Here is an 18,625-nt window from a genome sequence, read left to right on the forward strand (position 1 = left end):
TTGGTGAGATACTGAACCAATCGGTCTTGATTTGTCAGGGCTCATGCTAGAATCTTGTCTGTGTGTCTGTCTGCAGCCCTGCCTCCTCTGTCCTGAGCTGGCAGTGTCCCGGTTCAGAGGTCCTGTCTTTAGGCTGGTTGAAGGAAGTCTTTCCCCTGGTACGAGGCTGCTGGGGAAGCTCTAGCTATTTCCACCGTGCCCTTCTCTGCAGGCAGCAGCGTGGTCGGACCCGGGCTGTAGCACGGCTGCTTGTGCGGACCGAAGAACGAAGGGCCCTCGTCTGAGGGGACCTCTCTGCTCTCCTGCTCGTCAAGGAGATCAAAATCTGTCTGTGGGAAGTTGGCCCTGGGCTGTGGTGGTAGCGTTGGCGGTAGCGTTGCTGGCCTGGCTGGTGGTGACCCCCTTGTGGGAGCGACCGCCTCCGTCAGGGGCGGTTTGTGCAGCCCCTCTCTCCTCACCAGTTACGGACAAAACTCGGCTGAGTTCCCACCGCCTCTTGAAGCTGGTGATCAGCCGGGCCGTGCCCGACGCTGCCTCGGTACGACTGCGGCAGTTGTTTCTAGCAGAGCTGGGACGGTGTGAGGGGCTGGAGCTGTTCCAGACAAACATCTTGCCAGAGCCTGCATGGGGACACGTTACCTCTCATCTTAAGCTGCTTGGTTATCTGCAAACCAGCTCAATAACAAGCAGAGATCGTTGTGGGGTATGTTGGTGTTGGTTTACGCGTTCCTCTTGCAGATGAGCCTCCATCTATCCGGTCAGCCTCAGCTATGGAAGAGCTGAGAAGCTGCTGCCTGAAGTACAGGGTGACCTGGCCTATGCCTGGAGGATAATCTCTAGGTCTGGATAGTTGAAAGAGCCACCCAGCCCTGTCTGCTTTTCGTGCTGTCACTCCCTCCTCTCGCCTCCGGGAGCGGGAGCATGCAAGAGAAAGGATGAAAGCAAGCGAGGGGGATGGAGAAAAGCTTCCCACCAGGTGGCACTAGCCTGTCACCGCTACCCTGGGAAGCGGCGAGGTACTCCTGTTTGATTTTTGTCTTTGGGATAAATCTCCCTGGGATTCTCATTTAATTTCCAGGTGCTGTCCTGACAAGTGGGATTTAAAAATAGTGTAAAAGTTTCTAGGAGTTAGTCATTACGCTTGAGACTAATCCTGTGTACTAAATCATTTGTGCTGAATCTGGATTCTTGATGAGAGAGTCAGTGTGTCTGAACTCATTGTGTGTACTAGGCAAGTTTGAAACTGTTAAACGTTCTTGATGCAATTTGGGTTTAACTATCATCGCAAGCTCTGGCTCGTTACAAGTGCACTGAGGGCTGAAAAGCTAAACGAGCTCACTTACGCCTCAAGCCTTGTGGAACTGGTGAATGATTCTGTCTTGGGCTTGCGACTGCGATCAGACTGTAATCCTCTTTTGTCTTCCACTGCTATATATTTTCCCTCCCCAGGTGAGCTTCCAGGGTGTTTTGCAGTTGGTGAGAAATACAAGGAGAGGGAGATGTACATCCTTGCTTTAGCATTTCCTACAAGTTTTTTTCTCTGGAGGTATCTGCTTGGGAAGGGTTGTTTTCCTTGAGTAATTCCCCATGCCCTCCTGCACTACTTTGCCCTAGGAACAGATTCACACCCCTCTGCAGCTGCTGCTTTCCAAATCGCTCTGTTTCTCTGCAGAAGCAGCAGGCTGGCTGCGCTGAGCAGCACGCTCCCCGCGCTTCAGCGAGGGCTAACGCCTGCTCCCTCCTGACCAAGAGGCTGCAGCTCTGCAAGGGTGGCTGGCTGGCTTATGAAAGGTTAGATTGTAGTTGTAGATGCTTTTATCCATGTAGAAATCGGTATCTGGGCTGATCTGGACTAGGAGCCGTGCCCGGGTGAGTGCGCTGGATGCAGAGTGCTGTTGGGTGCCTGCTAGCAGCTAGGGGTCAAGGCTGGGCTGTGCCCAGGAGGCTGGCATCTCCTGGCTGCAGTTCCCATGGCACTCTGCCTTGTAGTGCCCGTCGTGTTTGGGTGCTGTGGCAGTCCGCGCTTCCAGAAACACGGGCCTCTCACCAGCTCTAAGGACTGAGAGGTCTGCGATATCATTTTTCCTTGGTAAACAACAAGCAGCCAGACTGGGCATCTACAAGGTGAGGAGGGGAAACCCACTGGGGAGTCGAGAGCGGTATTGCTTGGCAAAGGCGCCCGTACTCGGAGCCTTAGCAAGGGGCTTGGGAAGCGTAACCTGGAATTAGCGCAGTCGTCAGGCATTTGGCAGCCGAATCCCTCGGTGCTGGAGGGACTGAAGCTCTAATCTCGTTGGCAGGTCTCTTGCTGTTTGAGCCGTAGGGGCGTGTTTCTGTTCTTCCATCAGAGCAGCCTCAGTCCAAGGGAATCCAAACTGGGAAACGTCTGGCATGACGGAAATGTCCTACCTCCACGCTTTTCCCGAACCTTGACAAAGTGAGATCTTCCTCTGGGCCTCTCCCCTCCCCTTCCTGCGGTGTCCGCTGCCCAGCGAAGGACAGCGGCGGTGCCAGAGCGGGGAGTTGGAACCGTCCCTAGAACAGGGCAATTTCACTGAAACTGGAGATGGCCTGGGTGACCCAATAAATCTGTTTCCCGGCTCCCTGGACAATGCGGGATTGTTCAGCGGGGCTCTTTGACCAGTCTAGTTTTCAATGGCTTAAGTGTTTTATTTTGCTCCTTCACTTGGAAGGTTACTTGGGATCCCATTAGACTTCGCTGATAAATTTAGTCTGGTGTATGAATTGGCCTTTGCTCCCTCCCCTTCTGCACAGCGCTGGCTGTCTTATCTCCCGGTAACGCTCCCACTTTGAAGCCTGCACCCTCCACCTACCTCTAGGCAGTTGCTTTCCCTCCCTGACACCTTGGCACTCTGTCTTTTGGCTGGAAGAGAGGATGCTGCGCGGCGGCGGCGTTGCCTGCACTCAATGCAAGGCTCTGTAATGCCACCTGCGCAGCGCTTCAGTGATTTTTTTTTTCCACCATACAGAGCTATTTTGGGTACACAGAATCTAGCAGCGACAACGGGGAAGGCTTGCTAGCGACCTGTGCCGAGGGCTCCAGGTTCCCCCGGTCTCTCGCAGTGAAAGCTGTCGGTACCCGCGGCGTGGGGCTGCGGGGCGGGGGCGGATGTACAGGGTGGATCCGCTGGGGGAGCAGGCAGCCCCTTTGATATGTGAGCTGCTCGTTGGGGATTCGGGCGCTTGCCAAGAGCGGGGCCGCAGCAGCCAACTGTCAGTAGTTGCCTCACCTGAACTAATTACCCCCCTGGAAAGTACAGTTGATACTAATCATGGGTGCTGAGCCAAGCCTGTCCTCAGGGGAGCTGCAGAGAGGCTTTCACAGAAATGAGAGGCTTGGAGCCGTGCCGCTCTTTGGTGCCAGAGAGCTTTTGGGAGGAGAGCCCGCAGCCCTCCGGGCCTGCTTCTCTACCCGCTCTCCTGCTGAGGCTGGTGAAAAATGGCAGCGGGAGCGATAGGCGAGCGGGATTTAGAAGGCAGGGCAGGAGAAGCACAGCTCTGCTGGTGTCTCGTGTTGCTGGAGCCTTGCACAGCTCGGACCCCTTGGTGCAGGGATTGACCGAGGCATCGGCATGGCCGTGCCCAGGGATCTCTTCCCCTGGCCAGCCCCTATATAGTGTGGTTTGCTCAGGGGAGGGCCGAGTTCTCCCCGTGACGAAGCATCGCCCAGCAGGGTTGCAGGATTGCTGGGGTGAGGGTGGTAGCCCACACTTGGCAGACTCAAGCCAAGACGTGGCTTGCCCTGCCCGGGCCTCCTGCGCTTCACCTTGCCCTTCTGTGCACCCTGGGGACTTTGTACAGGAGAGAGGAACGGTGAGCAGCGGTATCTGGATGCATATCCAGAGCTCCCGTTTCCTATTTGGAAAAGAAAACGGCTCATCTAAACCTTTAGTGTGTTCATTGCATGGAAAAGCGACGGACAAAGGGCCCATCCAGGCCTGACTGCCAGCTACAGCCATCCGGGTGCTCCGAGACTCGAGGCCGAGCCGGGCACGGCGGCAGGGCTCGTCGTCTTTGTCTCGGCTCTTTCTTCAATGGTGTGTCTGAAAGGGGGCGAGTCTGAGCCCTGAACACCCTCATTAAAGGCTGCTTTACCCCACACGCCATCCGAAGAGGATCAGTGGTTCTCACTTTTCCATCCAAGTCTCTTTCCAGCTCCTTCCCCTTACACATTTTCCTTCCTCAGGGCTCTGAGGTTTTTAAGCAGGGCTGCCAGGCTGAGGTTTGACTTTGCTGCCTATTGAGCCCATTGCTGGGGATGCCTGGAAAAGCTACCAGAAGCGTGGTGCCTGGAGGAGGATCTGCCCAGGCTCCTCGCCTGCCCGGCTACGGGACATGGAGCTGCTGGCCCACACTAGGCTGCTGGGGGTGGCAGCCTGGGGAGGTCCCAGCTCTGGCCTGTGAGAGTAGGAGGGATTTGTTTTTTTGTGCAAAGCGGTGTTGATGGGAGTAGTACCTGTGCTGATCACCCGCCGGGTGCTCTGGAGGCACTGCTCCTGCTCGGTGTCCCATCATCCATCGCTCAGCCTCTGCCGCGCTCTGGGATTACTTAAGGCTCTGTACCTTGGTGTGAGAACTGCGTAGCGCAGGCGGCACGAGGACGGCGAAGGAAGCCGGATCGAATGCCACACGGCCTGATTTGAGCGAGGCTAGTTACACAATTAAGATATTGAAAGGGAACATCTGCGTACTCTTCCTAGTTTCGGCAAAAGCCCGCAGCGGGCCATGGAACACGGAGCTTTCCCGGGCGCTGCCTTGCCCTGCTGCCGGTGTGGGTACTGGCACTCGGTGCCGCACGCAGAATAAAGCCACTCCGCGTGCCCTGCCCGCAGCACGTGGCGACTCAGATGGGCAAAGTGTTTTGTAAAATAGCCCCAGTACTGTGCATTATTTTCTACTTTGTGTGTAACTTGGACAAAGCTGTACAAGGAACGTGCTGCTCATCTTACTTGTTGTATTTAGGGAAGAGTGAGCTGACGCTTGGGGGGGCCGGGTCTTCCTTATTTGAATGTTTAATTTAGGGAATTAAAGTTGCGTTGCTTTGAGATTTAGGATTTCGTGTATATTCAGCTTCAGAAAACTGTATTCTGAGCTTCTCTGGGTACGGTTTAGCATTGTACAGATTCACATATACCAAACCCGTGACCTTCCCGTGGAGACTGCGTCGCTCTCGAGAAGCGCTTGTAGCGATCGCGAAGCAGGCTTGGTGCTACCGATGAAACGTGGAGGATGTGATTGCCAGGTAGGGATCTGTGAAGTGATAATTGCCCACGGACGGACACGGCGAGTGGGGCCTTGCGGGAGGCTTGGTGAGCGGCGGCCCGGGGAACCGGCGCAGCAGGCAGTTTGTCCGTGGCAAGTTCCTGCTCCGCTCACCGGGCGCGGAGGATGCCCGGCATGCCAAGGGGCTTCCAAGAAGAGGTGGCGGGTGAGTGTGCTTCAGCCCCGGGTGTCCGGGCTCCACGTGGCGCTTCTGCATTTATTTCCACCCCTGCCCCCTCATCTGCTGTGAGGCTGGAGGTCCCCGCTGCCGCCGGCTGCTCCCTGCTGTGCCTCTCCGGCTTCCCCTGCTTTGTTTACAGCTGTTCCAGATGTGCAGCGCTTGGCAGGAGCCCCTATGACATGGGACCGCAAGTATCTCCTGTTTCTGCCTCGCACGCGCAGCAGTGACTCACAGGTGACCTTGCCCCAGCTTTGCTGAGGAGGATGGAGAGGGACGAGGTCCCCACGGCCCCAGGCTGGTGACTCCCGAAGGTGGTGGGGGGCCCGGGACAGGATCCTGTGCTCCTCCCTCCTCGATGGCAACGAGGAGGGGTGCGGAGGTGCTGCAGATATTTTCCGCAAGGGGCTGGAGCTCTGAGAGCCTCCCATCGTTGTTCCTCTGGGGATACACTGCGTGGGTGCAGACCGGACCCCCAGCCTCTGCGGGACCCTCGCCTGGGCCGCTCCCCCTGGAGCTCTGCAGCATCCTGCCCCGTATCCGCCGCCGCCGAAGTCCTCGCGTGAGATGTACGTGGCCACCCGCCCCGTGCCGCCCCGGTGACGCAGCCCGCCTGCTCGACGGAGGTATGAAGTCATCCTGGGGGGGTCTGGGGAGGGAGGAGTTCCCATGGTGACAGACGGCGACTCACCCGACGGGGCAGGGCGGGTGCTTCGTCCTTTTTATTCTTTTCTTCTGGAGCCGGGCACCCAGCCAAAGAGCAGAAGGAGCAATGGCACAGCCTCGCAGGGGAGAGCCGTGAGGACAAGTCTGGTCTCGTGAACTGCACAAATCCCCCCGGAGCACGGTCCCCCCTGCACCCTGGCTGCTGCCCCACAGGTAGGGGTGCTCCCGGCCCCTCCTGCAGCCTTGGTCCCCTGGGTGCTGGGCCCCCCCACCTTCCTCACCGCCCCAGCAGACTGATGGCCAAACCTTTATTATCCTTCCCATGGACCATGGCTGCTGCGCAAAACACTCAGGGCAGTATCCTACAGCTGCTGGAGACCCGGAGCTGTCAGCTGGCGTACCTCTGGCAGGGGAAGGCATGATGGCATCCTGCGGGTAAAGGAGCTTGTGCCATCCACGTGCCTTTACCAGCACCCAAGACTTGCAAAAGCCCCTTCCCTGGAGGCTGCAGCATGGCCCGGCTCTCCAGCGGTACGTACCCCCTTCTGCGCCCCTGCCTGTGGCGGGCAGGGCCCCCTGCCGCGCCTTGGTGCGAGCTGTGCCGTCCCCTCCCCGGCGCGGCGCAGCACGTGCCAGCGGCCGCCGGCTGGGCTGCGGTGCCGCCCCGCACGTCTCCTACCAGCCCTCGAGCTGCGGGCGATGCTCCCCATGGCTCCGTCGGGTGCCCCTTGCGCAAGGAGCAGCCGAGCCCCGTGAAGCGCGGGACGGGGCTCTTTCATGAGCCCTGCCAGAAATCTATACGGAGCCACAGGTAGTTTTCAGGGGGCGTTGGTGCAGATTGTGAAACACTTGAATAGGGGCAGAGAGGAAGGATTGAGCAACCACCCCATCCTCCCAGCTGCCAGAGCCGCATCCCAGATGCAAAAGCGGGGAAGCAAGAGCAGGATCGGCTGAAAGGGGAGCGAGCAAGGGGCAGCCTTTCCCTGGCACAGGGGCTGCGGGAGAGCTGGGTTTGGAGAGCTAAGGTGGGCAAACTCCCCCTGGTGCAGCTCCAGAGTGGGTCCCTCTCACCGGTGGCTTGTGAGCACAGGCCGGCGTGCTGCCCTGCCCGCGCTGGCTGTGCCTCTGCCCACGGCTCGGCAGCAGGAGGGCTTGTGCGCAAGCCCTTAACGACTCGTTATTTCCATCTCTTGGGACGGCAATGACTGCCCACGGCAAGCCCTGGTGCGGCAGCAGGGTCCTAGGCCAGTGGTCTAGCATGTCCTCGCTCCTGTCCTTCGGGGCTGGGACAGGGGCCCCCGAGGGGCAGCTCCTCAGGCTCCCAGCTATTCCTCTTGGAAATCCTCCTCCCCTGGGAATACGGCTGCCCTGCTGTCGCCATTGGAGGGAGGAACAAATCCTCCGGGCCCACCAAGCTGTGTGAACCCCGCTGCGAGGAGCAGCTTCTTGCAGCACAGCTGGCAGCATCCTGGGAACGGCTCCAGCTTCCCAGGCCCGCACGCTGCCCACCTGCCATTCCTCCTCCCTGCCTGGCGAGCGGTTGCTGTGTGCCCCTGCCACTGCCCTGCTCCCCTCGCCAGCTCCTGCAGGGTCTCCCCTCATGGGTCTCCAGGGTCCATGGGGTTCCCATGGCCAGGTAGCCCACAGCTGGCCTTGTGGCCCTGGGTGCCGTGCTGTGAGCCAGGCAGCTGCTGTTTCCCAGCCCTGGGAAGGGGAAAAACCTCGATGCTGGGCAGCAGAGCAGCTCCTGTGCACAGGGAAGGTGGCGGTGCCTTGTTCGTCTCCCCCTGCACCGGCTGCTCCCAGCGCTGGGGCTGGGGGAGGAGGGATGGGGCAGCCGCAGCTTCGCGGTGCTTGTCCCCCTCTGATGGGGTGCAGGCGTGCTGCGGGTTTGGGAGCTGGTGGGCAGCTTGCCCCCCCCCCCAATGTGGCAAGGGCCACAGTGCTGCCGGCAAGCGCCTCGGCTCTGCAGGGTTGGGCTCCGTGTCCTGGGCTCCCACAGCTGACCCTGCTCAGCTGCTCCCCGGGTCAGTCTGATTTGAAGCAGAGATGCAGTGGTACCATCCTGCCCGCCGTACTCCTGTGACGTCTCTGGGAGCAGCGCTGGGCTCCTGTGTGCCCCTCCGGTCCCCCAAAGCTGTGGTGCCCCTCCTGCTCTGCCCCTGGGAGCTGGGTTTGGTGCAGAGCGGCAGGCACCATGCGAGGCCAGGAGCAGCCCCTGTCCCGGTGACGGCCCCCCCAGCACCCAGTGGGGGCTGAGCTGCCCCATCTGCCTGTAGCACCTTCCCGGAGAGGTGCTGGGGAGGGCTCGAGGCAGCCAGAGACGTGGCACCTTGGTGTTTGCAGGTAAGAGGATCTCCTCGCCTTGCCCGGCACTGCAGGGAAGCACCAGGGACCTGGCCTTGCCCCGAACCGCTCTCCCAGGGGACGGCCGCAGGAATGCCACATTTCACCTCTGCATCCTGCCGCCGGGCCCAGGGTGCTGGGCTGCCGGTGATGCTGGTCCCCAGGGACCCCGCGCTGCGCGGGGTCGGGCAGGCAGGCTGGGCCGCACCGGCGGCTGCAGGCGCCTGGTGCAGGCGGGCACGGGCTGGCTCGGCCGCCCGGCGTGTCGAGTCACGCTCTGCGCACCGCGGACCCAGCCCGCACACGCCCTGAGCGCCTGCACCGTGGGCTGGCGGCTCTCCCTCGGCTTCCCTTCATCTTCTCCTTCCTGCAGGCATCCAAGGGGAAACCACTCCCTCTGCTCTGCCAGCCCCTGCTCCGCACCTCGGTGGCTCCCTGGATCCCCCTTCGTGCACCCCAAGCCCGGTTGTGCCTCGGGTGCTGCCTGCCGCTGCCTGCATACCCCACAGCCAGGGCTGGGCCGGGAGTGCCTCGATCCGCCGTGCCCCCGGGGCAGGCAATTCGTCTGCCCCTGCGAAGAGGCAGGAGTTTCCCTTCTGCAACGGCGTGTGCTGGGCTGGCTGGGGCATCTCTAGGGCATGGGCACCCCACAGGGCTCTCAGCACAGGGAAAAGCAGCACTGGCCGCACGTAGAGGTGCTGGGGAAGCTTTGCTGCACCCGATCCCTGCGTTTCCACCCTATTCTGCATCCCCATCCTCGGGGGCAAGCCAGGCTTATTTTGTGGAGCCTGGTCCCCGCTGCAGGTGGGGACCATGGGGCCAGGAGTGAAGGGCAGCAGCTCGTGCCTCAGTTTAGAAGCCGAATTCCTGCGGGATGAGCCAGGCTCCGTGGGTGGTCACGTGCAGCATGGGGCACATCATCTCCTGGAGCGCTTCAGCCCCTGCCTGCACCCTGCTTCCCCCTGGGTCCCTAGCACCCAGCCCCAGCCACCGTGCAGCCTCTCTGGGCATCCCCAGCATCACCCAAAGCCCAGCCGCAGGATGCAGCTGATGAAGGTAGCTTGTTAACTAGGGACTCTCGAGCCCCACGCAGTGCTGCTGCCTCCTCATCCCGCTGCCATTGTCCCCACCGTCACCCTCCCTTTCTGGCATGTTGGCCCCGTGCCGTTGCAAAAGTGCTGCTGGCCCTTGGCAGAGCCCTGGCAGTGCTTGGCTTTCCCCTCCCTCACTGTCCCTGGGAGCCAGCCTGGCCTCCATGGTCAGGCTGACCAGGGCTGCCTTCTCCTGCCTGACTCAGCCAAGGGAGGGGTCACATCCCCGTGGTGTCACTGTTCCCTGCCCGAGCCCTGTCTGCATGGACGGCTGGGCCTGGCCGCGGTCCAGCGCAGCTTCGTGAGATGCTGGTGTGCGGCCGCGCTGGCAGCAGCCTCCAGACACAACAGTTTATGGGCAGGAAAAACTTCCCATCCCTCCGCAGCAGCTGTGGGGGAGCCGGGGCACGTGCCCACCCCACGGGGAGCCCTGGTGTGGGGGCACAGCGGGCTCAGCCCGTCCCCAAGCTGGGCTCCATCGTCCTTCACCCACCAGCCCCTCCCTGCTGCAGCCCCCACACCCACTGTGGTCCCCACAGCATCCCCCTTGCTCTGGGCATCCCCGGAGCTGCTGGGCAAAGAGGGCAGCTCGCCAGTCATGGCTTCACCCTGATGTGACACTTTGCATCCCTTTCCCTCAGGGATGGGGCTTTGGGCAGCAGCAGGACTTGGGGATGCGGCAAGATGTCCCCTCTGGCAGAGAGGAGCTGGGGGTCTGCTGTCCATTCCCCTTGTGAAATGCAGCCTGGAGGGCTGGCACGGCCGTCTCCCACCCCAGACCCGTCGGAGCAGGTCAGCAGGAGGTAAGGGGTGACCAGTTTCCCACCCTGGCCCATTTCGCGGCCTCTGGGCTTGCTGGGGAGCCCCGTGGGGTGGCACGGGGGTCCCTGAGGCCGCACCGTGAGCGTGACGCTGGCCCTCTGGTGCTCTCCCCGAGCTGGCTGGTGATGGTGGTGGGGGTCCACGGGCCCCTTTCCTGGGATGGCGGGGGCAGGCGGCTGGGTGCCGTGGCGGGGAGCCGGCGGTGGCTGGTGCTGGGAGACATTCCTGGAGCGTGTCCCAACCGGCCCCTGCGGCAGGCGAGGTTCCCCCTCCGGCTCTGGCCAGCTCCTCCTCCCCTCGCCCACCTCAGCGCCAGCCCCCCGCTGCTCCCCTCTGCCTGAAAGCCCCCAAATTTAAGAGGGCCTGGGGAGGGGGCAGCTCCCTTCCAGCGGCCCCAGAGCTGGCCCGTGCATCCCTGCCGGCTGGGGATGCCCACGCCATGCTGGAGTGGGGAGTGCTGCTGGACCGCCGTAGGGCCAGGAAACTAAAATCCTGTAAGGGCTGTGCTGAATCCCAGCCCGTGCTGGATCAGCACCAAAGGCAGCGGCTGCGGGATGTGGAGACGGCGGGCAGAGGATGGGGCGCAGGACCCACAGCACCGTGGCCGCAGCTGGCTCTGCAGCCCGGCACGCATCTCACCCTGCCACGTCTCACCGTGCCGCGTGACTCACCTTTCCTGCCGCCTGATGCGGAGCTGAAACCTCACCTGGGGCTGAAGAAAACAGATTTTCCTCTTGTTTCCCACTAAGGCGGCGGTGAGGCCGCCTGCCTGGCAAGCGCAGGGCAGGGAGAGGCTCAGCCCCGCTGCTTCCCATGTGCCCACTCTCAAACCGGGGGGCTCCCGTCCCCGGGGGTGGCGTGATTCCCCGTGGGGCTCGGAGCTGGTGCTCCGCCCGTGCCTGCAGCCCAGGGCAGTGCCCTGCAGGGACCAGGGCCAGTGGGACCTGGGGAAATGTTTTAGGGCTTCTCATGATTTGAGACTTACGGGGCAGCAGAGGCCGTGCCACGGGGATGTGTGGCCAGCTGGTGAGTGGCATTTGGGGACCAGGGTGGCATGCACAGGGCAGGCAGGGGCGAGGGCTGGGGTTAGGGTCAGCCCTGCAAACTTTCATCAGCATCAGTGGAGAGGAGTCAACGTGCTTTGGGGCCAAACCAACCGTGAGATGGGGAACCCCAGGCCTGGGCTGTGGGAATAAGGACTGGTGCCCTGGCTGCTGGCCCGCCAGGCTTGGGAAAGGGCCGACAGCTTTTTGGGATGTTCCCGGAGGGACTGGCGTGCAGCAGCGCGGGGCGGCTGCGTGAGTCACTCGCACCTGGTGCTTTCCCTCCGCCGAGGCAGCACCATCCTGCGCCCGGGGCCGTGGATTCCTTCCCCGGCCCTGGTATGCGGAGGGAGAGCTGGGAAACACCACGGAGCGGGAGGCACTCTCGTTTTGGGGACCCAGCAGCCCTGCGTGCCTCCCTCCAGTGACAATGCAAGGGGGATGCTGCTGGCAAGATGGTCAAGATGCTCCTCAGCTGGCAGGCTGCCCGCGGGGGAGCGGGGCGTGGGGACCACCCCACACCGGTGCCTGCCACGTTCCTGGGGGCCAAGGTGGCAGGCAGAGCCCCCAGCATGGCCGCAAGGCATCTCTGCTCCGGTGCCTCTGCCTGCGGTGCCCACTGGGCGATGCTCGCTCCAGCGCTGCCCCCGTTAGCCGGGGCAACCCCTGGCCACCCGTGCCCTGCTGCCGGCACCGCGGCATGGGGCTGCCGCCGCCAGCTCCGGGCCCGGGGCCAGCCACAGAGCCCTTGGCAGACCCCTCCGCTCCCTGTTTAACGAAGCCCCTTGTCTAATTGGGACAGGCTGCCCTGCCTTCATTAAGCGAGCCCTGGTGGGAGGAGGGTTTGGGGACCATCCTGACCTGGGGATGCTGGACCCACGGCCGGACCTACAGAGCTGGGGCAAGCAGGGGGAAACCTGTGGCCATGGTGAACTTTGGAGCCGGCTGGCCAGGTTTGGGGGCCAGGGCTGGGGCCTAATGAGAGGAAGGCTAATGAAGAGGAGGGGATGCACTGCTTGCTGCGCCTTTAAGAAGAGCGGGGGCATCGCTGCTCCTCCCCTGCTTGGGAACAGTGTGTGCCTGGGAAAGTTGCCTGCAGCCAGCCCTGGAGCATCTTCTCTCGGTGGCAGGTGGCCCTGCCCCGGGCCCCCAGCTGTGAGGTGGCCCTGGGCCCCAGGGACCCCCACTGTCGCTCGCCTCGCTGCGCGCAGGAAGATGCCCCCAGACCTGCCCGCTGCCCCGCCAGGAGCCAGAGGGGAGCCCCTGGGCTGGTGGCCAGGAGGGCACAGGTACGCAGGGTGCTGGGGACAGGGGGCTGCGGGGTGACCCAGGGGACAGAGGGGAGGTGGCGTGGGGCACATGCTGGGGCTGGGAGCCGGGGTCAGCCCCAGGTGAGCACAGGGACCAGCGGGGAGGATGGGGTGTGGCACGATGTGCCCCAAGGAGCAGTGTGGTCCCACGGGGCGCCCTGGGGGCGAGGGGCACCCTGAGGGTCAGGGGTGCACCCTGGGCCGAGGAGGAGCCCCAGAGGACAGTGCCGCCAGTTGCTGGGTGGGCAGGGAGTGAGGCCAGGGCAGCGTGGGGTCCCTGCCCACTTTGCTGGGCATCCTCTCCCTTTCGCCTCCTCCCACCGGCTGCAGTCCCACCGCCGGTGGCTCTCCAGTTCTGGGGTAGGTCTCGGCCACCAGTCTGCTCTGGTGGCTGCTGGGAGATGGTGTCCGGAGCAGGGCGGGAGGATGCCCCAGAGCTGGCTCCAGGGCAGTCCCCATACTTGAGCCATGGGCGCTAGGGTCCCATGCGATGGGTGCCATGAGCTGTGGGTGCAGGAATGGTGCCGGCCAAGGCCCGGCTGTCCTGCAGCCTGGTGGGAGCTGCGCTGCCGTAGGGAGCAGCCCTTCTCCACCACCACCGTCCTTCCCGGGGCTGGAGCTCAGAGCCAGGCTCCAACCTGGCGGGCGACCAGGGGCTCAGGTCCCCGTGGCAGCTCCGTCCGGCTCTGCCCAGGGCCAGGCGGTGCCCTGAGGTCCCTGGGGACACATTCCCCTGGGATGGAGGGAGGTGTGCAGCCGGCTCCTGGCTGGCAGATCCCGGAGCTGCTCACCACGTTCCTGGGACGTGGAGGATGGAGAAGCTGGAGGGAAAACTGCCTTGAGCCTCACCGGGGCCCGCTCAGCCCCGCACCGAGGTCTCCGTGGGAAGGCCAGCAGAGACCCTGCCCGGGGATCCAGCCCCTCCCGCTTCATCCCCATCCCGGAGCCCTGCAGCCGGCGGGGGAGCCAGGGCCGGCGCTTTGGAGGGAACAGCCCGAAAAGCCGCTTTCCTCCCCTGCCCGGGGAGCGGGTGGGAAAAGCCCTTTTTGGGGGGCCGGGCTGGGCGGGGGCCGCGGCGCTCCCCCCCCCGGCACCGCGCTCCGGGCCGCCCTCAATAAAGGGGCGGGAGCGGCGGGGGCCGCTGGGCGCCGGCACCGCCTGCACCCGGCGCGGCTCGGCACGGAGCGGCTCGGCACGGCTCGGCACGGAGCGGCGCAGCCCCGCGGGGGGCGGCGGGTGAGTGCGTGCGGCCGGGGGGGGGCCGTGGCGGGGGTCCCGCTGCCGGCGGGGGGACGCTGCGGGGCAGGAGCGAGCCTCGGCGGGCACCCGTGGGCGCTCGTCCGCCCTCCCGCTCCGGGGCGGCCGCCGGGCTCCCACCGCCTGGCTGTGCTCCGGCTGAGACCCGGCGTGGCCATCACAGTGGTGTCAGGCCGGCTGCCCCCCCGCCAGCTGTGTGCGTGGGGGCTGGCGGGCACGGCTTGCCCACCCTGGCTCCCCGCTGCCCCGGAGCACCCTGCTTTCACCACCGGGACCGTGCCCACCCTGGCTCCCCGCTGCCCCGGAGCACCCTGCTTTCACCACCGGGACCGTGCCCACCCTGGCTCCCCGCTGCCCCGGAGCACCCTGCTTTCACCACCGGGACCGTGCCCACCCTGGCTCCCCGCTGCCCCGGAGCACCCCGCTTTCACCACCGGGACCGTGCCCACCCTGGCTCCCCGCTGCCCCGGAGCACCCCGCTTTCACCACCGGGACCGTGCCCACCCTGGCTCCCCGCTGCCCCCGAGCACCCCGCTTTCACCACCGGGACCGTGCCCACCCTGGCTCCCTGCTGCCCTAGGACACCCCGCGTTTGCCACCGGGACTGCTGGGCAGGAGCAGCCGGGGTGAGCTGCTGCCGGTGCCGAGGCGTGGAGCAGGCAGGCAGGAGGCAGCAGGAAGGGCTTGTGGAGGCAGAGCCCGCGCACACCCTGCAGCCGGGGCTGGCAGCCTCCCGCCGGCCAGGGCACGGCTGCCACGGGCGTCAAGCAGCGAGCAACAGGGAGGGCTGGAGCGGGGCCAAGCGCTGGCCATCGCCGGGCACGCACACGACCGTGGCCTCCTGCAGCCGGCACCACCGCCAGCCCGTGCCGTGCCGTGGGGCAGCCACCGGCACTGCTCCTGCCTGGCCAGACACAGGCCAGCTGCTGCCCACCCGGCACTTTTCGGTGAGCCGGCAGATCCGGCATGCTGCACAGGCGCTGCGTGCTGCCGGCTGCTCCTCTGGCACGGGGGACGTGCGGTAACACGGCCCGGCACAGCCACGCTGCCTCCCTGCCCCAGCCCAAAGCGGGGGCTCTCCCCTGCACCGTGGGGTGCCCGTGGCGGTGCCCAGGGCGGCGCTGGCACCTCGCCCTCCCAAGGCTGCCAGGCACGGCGTGGCACTGGGACCTCCTGGGCCCTGCCGCTCTGTCACCGCTGTATCAGAGGTGTGGGGCTGGTGTGGCACGGCGGTGGCAGCATCCTCTCCCGCAGGCTCCCATGATGAGCGGCCGGCTCCTGCTCCTTGCCGTGCTCCCCACGCTCCTGGGCCCCCCGGCTGCCACGGCGCAGAAGAGGAGCCAAGGTGGGTGCTGAGCACCGGGTGCATGTGGAGGGGGGTACCGAGAGGGGCCCAGCACCACTGTGCCGTGGTGCCGGTCCATGCCCTGAGTGCTGTCATTGCCCCGCAGCAGTGTGCGAAGACGTGCTGGAGGCCGACATCGCCTTCCTGGTGGACGGCTCGTCCAGTATCGGCAGGAACAACTTCCGCGCCGTCCGCACCTTCATGGACGACCTGGTGGGGCCCTTTGTGCAGGTGGTAGGCGAGAAGGCGGTGCGCTTTGCCGTGGCGCAGTACAGCGACGAGCCGCGGTGAGCCCCGGGAAGGGGGCATGCGGGGCGGTGGGGCGGCAGGGCCAGGAGGTGACGTGTCCCCCCGTGCCCCCCAGGGTGGAGTTCTCCTTCTCCCAGCACACCGATGGCGCAAGTGTCCGGAGGGCCATCCAGCAGCTGACCTACAAGGGTGGCAACACGCGGACCGGTGCCGGCTTCCGCTACGTCGCTGACAACTTCTTTGGCCCCACGCAGCTCCGGCCCGGGGTCCCCCAGGTACGTGCAGGGCAGTGGCCCTGGGGACACCCGGGGGGGATGCGGTGGGTCCATGGGCCCCGGACTGGGTCTCACGGCTCTCGCCTGGCCCGCAGATCTGCATCCTCATCACGGATGGCAAGTCCCAGGATGATGCCGAGGGGCCGGCAGCGAAGCTGAAGAGCCAGGGCATCAAGGTCTTTGCTGTGGGTGAGCAAGGCTTCGGCGCCAGGCGAGGGGGTCTCCTGCTGGGTTCAGGGTCCCTGCGCTCGCCCATCATCTCCATCCCTGCCAGGGGTCAAGAACGCCGACCACAAGGAGCTGATCCGCGTGGCCTCCATGCCCACCGATGCCTTCTTCTTCTACGTCGGTGACTTCAAGCTGCTGGGGACGCTGGTGCCGCTGATGACACGCAGGGTGTGCACAAGCGTCGGGGGCACCCTGCGCCTGCTGGGTATGGGTCTCCATCCTCCTCCCTGTGGGGCATGGGTGCCGGTGGTGCTGGGTGCCAGGATGTGCTCACCCTGGGTGCGCCCTTAGCACCCATCCTCCCCAAAATGCCCTGGCCATCCCGTCCCGCCGGGCACGTGGCTGTGCCACCCCGGCAAACTCTCCCCGCTGCCCCACGCACCCTGGAGCTGACAGCCCCTGTGCTCCCCTACAGATGGGCCGAGCCACACCGGCCCCTCCAACCTGGAGATCCTGGAGCAGGGCCTCGACCAGCTGCGGATCCGCTGGATGGCGGCCAGTGGCCCCGTCACTGGCTACCGGGTGCAGCGCGTGCCGCTGACGGGGCTGGGGCAGCCGATCGTGGCAGAGAGGCAGGAGGTGAGTGCTCCCACCTGCCTGCTCAGAGCCCCTGGGGGTTCCTGGTGGCCCCATGCGTGGCCTGGGGACAGCGAGAGGGTGACACTGTCCCTGCCCAGGTGAGCCTGGGGCCGCGGGAGACAAGCACTGTGCTGCGGGGACTGCGCGTGGGGACGGAGTACCTGGTCACTGTCACCGCCCAGTACGCCAACAGCATCGGCAAGTCGGTGTCTGGCCGAGCACGCACCCGTGAGTGTCCATGCCCACAGGGACGCGGGCAGGCACTAGGTGCCTGTGGCACACGGGGCTGGGGGCTCATCCCTGGCTCCGTGTGCCCCCAGAGACCCGTGTCAGCTCCGTGCTGGATTTCCGCGTGGTGGAGACTGGACCGACGTTCCTGCGGCTGGCCTGGCAGCCCGGCCCCGAGCCCCCCCAGGGCTACGGCCTCAGCTACGCCGTGCAAGGTGAGGGGATGGTCCCTGCGTGCAAAGGCGTGGAGGTGGCGCGAATGTTCCTACACCCAGAGGCTTTGGGGCGCAGGGCTCAGGGTGTGCGCTTGGGTGTGCGTGACGGCTGGGGGCCTGGTGTGTGCCCCAGCCCGGGGCTGGGAGTGCAGGCATGCGTGCGCCCCATAGTTGCTGCATGTGGGGGGCGGGTGGCGGACCCCCGTCCCAGCCAGGCACTGGTCTGTAGCCACACACCTGGCAGCCCCTCCCTGGCCTCGGGCGCTCCGGGGGGTGCCCCTGCCTGGCCGCCGTCCCAGCTTCTCCCCGTGCTCCCCACCCCTGGCACTGCCTGGCATCCCCGGGGCAGGGTGCCGGCCTGCAGACACCCCTTCCCTGCCAGGCCGGGTGCGTGCCGTGCCTCTGTGCCCACCCTTATCCCTCTGCCTCCCACCCAGGAGGAGCCCAGGGGGAGGAGAAGAGCCTGGGGGCCAATGCACAGTCGGCCACGCTGGGCAACCTGCGCCCCGACACCGAGTACGTGGTGACACTCCGACCCCGCTATGCGCAGCAGCCCGCCGTCCCCACCACCCTCACCGCCCGGACACGTAAGCACCGCGCTGGGCCCCGAGCTGAGCCGGGCACAGGGAGGAGTTCCCAGCACAGGGATGCCCCTCCAGTCACCGTGCCCCATGGAGATGGGGCTGCCTGGCCCATTGCTGCCTGGGCGGACCAGGACGGGGATGTGGGCAAGCATGACTACAAGGTGAGGCTCTGAGCCCCTAAAGGTGCTCCCCGAGGGGATGCAGCACTGTGTGCTCTCCCAGCTTCTTTGTAGCCTTATGGGAGTGTTTCCACTGGAGGTTTCCCCACGTGACGTAAAAATGTCGACCAAAAAAATGCGGGGTTTTTTTAATAACTTCAAGCACCACCGTGCTCTTTGGGAGGAAAGCATGGTTTCCGCGAGGGTGGTGCAAAGCATTGCCAGGCAGGAGCAGGGGTGAGGCCCTGGGGCAGCACCTTTACAAACCTTGCATTTTGGCAAACCAACTCCTTCAGCTGCCCCAGGCAGCCTTAACCCGCAGAAAGTATTTCAGGCATTAAGAGGAAGGTGTTTGAGCTCCAGTTTGCTGGAGCTGGGGTGCTTTGAAAGAGCTGCCCGGGTGCGGGCTGCACTCGGTGACCTCAGTGCGGTTCAGCATCCACGAGCAGGGGCAAGGGGGCTTTGCCCCGCAGAGCAGGCGGGTTTGCAGGCGAAGCGGCTTCCCCCTGCCGTGCTCCAGCATGGGGGATGCGACGGGCACCTCTCGCCTGCAGGGCGCCCAGTGGGTGTGCAGCACTTGGCCGTCCACAACGTCTCGGCACAGAGCATGCTGCTGGCCTGGCAGCCCGTCGGTGGTGCCACCGGCTACCGCATCTCCTGGGCGACCCTCACAGGTAGGTGCCTGTCCCAGAGCTTGCTTCCCTTCTGCTGGTGACCGCAGGGAGGAGGGACAGGAGGGGCGCGGTGGCACCCGCTGCCCAGACCCCC

At 64.8% G+C, this 18,625-nt stretch overlaps 1 protein-coding gene across 1 annotated transcript in view; it reads left to right on the forward strand.

Annotated features, from left to right (window-relative positions):
* The first annotated feature begins 12,555 nt into the window (after positions 1 to 12,555).
* The window catches only part of COL7A1 (collagen type VII alpha 1 chain), a 33,267-nt gene continuing 27,197 nt past the window's right edge, over positions 12,556 to 18,625 (forward strand). The window contains exons 1-11 of the mRNA XM_087744068.1: positions 12,556 to 12,718; positions 15,251 to 15,341; positions 15,448 to 15,628; positions 15,706 to 15,865; positions 15,961 to 16,054; positions 16,140 to 16,298; positions 16,509 to 16,672; positions 16,771 to 16,900; positions 16,993 to 17,115; positions 17,553 to 17,702; positions 18,412 to 18,531. Coding sequence (XP_087600194.1) covers positions 15,257 to 15,341; positions 15,448 to 15,628; positions 15,706 to 15,865; positions 15,961 to 16,054; positions 16,140 to 16,298; positions 16,509 to 16,672; positions 16,771 to 16,900; positions 16,993 to 17,115; positions 17,553 to 17,702; positions 18,412 to 18,531 — 1,366 coding nt within the window. The 5' untranslated portion in view covers positions 12,556 to 12,718; positions 15,251 to 15,256. The remainder of the gene's footprint in view (positions 12,719 to 15,250; positions 15,342 to 15,447; positions 15,629 to 15,705; positions 15,866 to 15,960; positions 16,055 to 16,139; positions 16,299 to 16,508; positions 16,673 to 16,770; positions 16,901 to 16,992; positions 17,116 to 17,552; positions 17,703 to 18,411; positions 18,532 to 18,625) is intronic.

Source organism: Nipponia nippon, unplaced genomic scaffold (genome assembly GCF_047370975.1).
Source record: "Nipponia nippon isolate SJK-2023a ecotype South Korea unplaced genomic scaffold, ASM4737097v1 scaffold_9, whole genome shotgun sequence".
NCBI classification, from domain to species: domain Eukaryota; kingdom Metazoa; phylum Chordata; class Aves; order Pelecaniformes; family Threskiornithidae; genus Nipponia; species Nipponia nippon.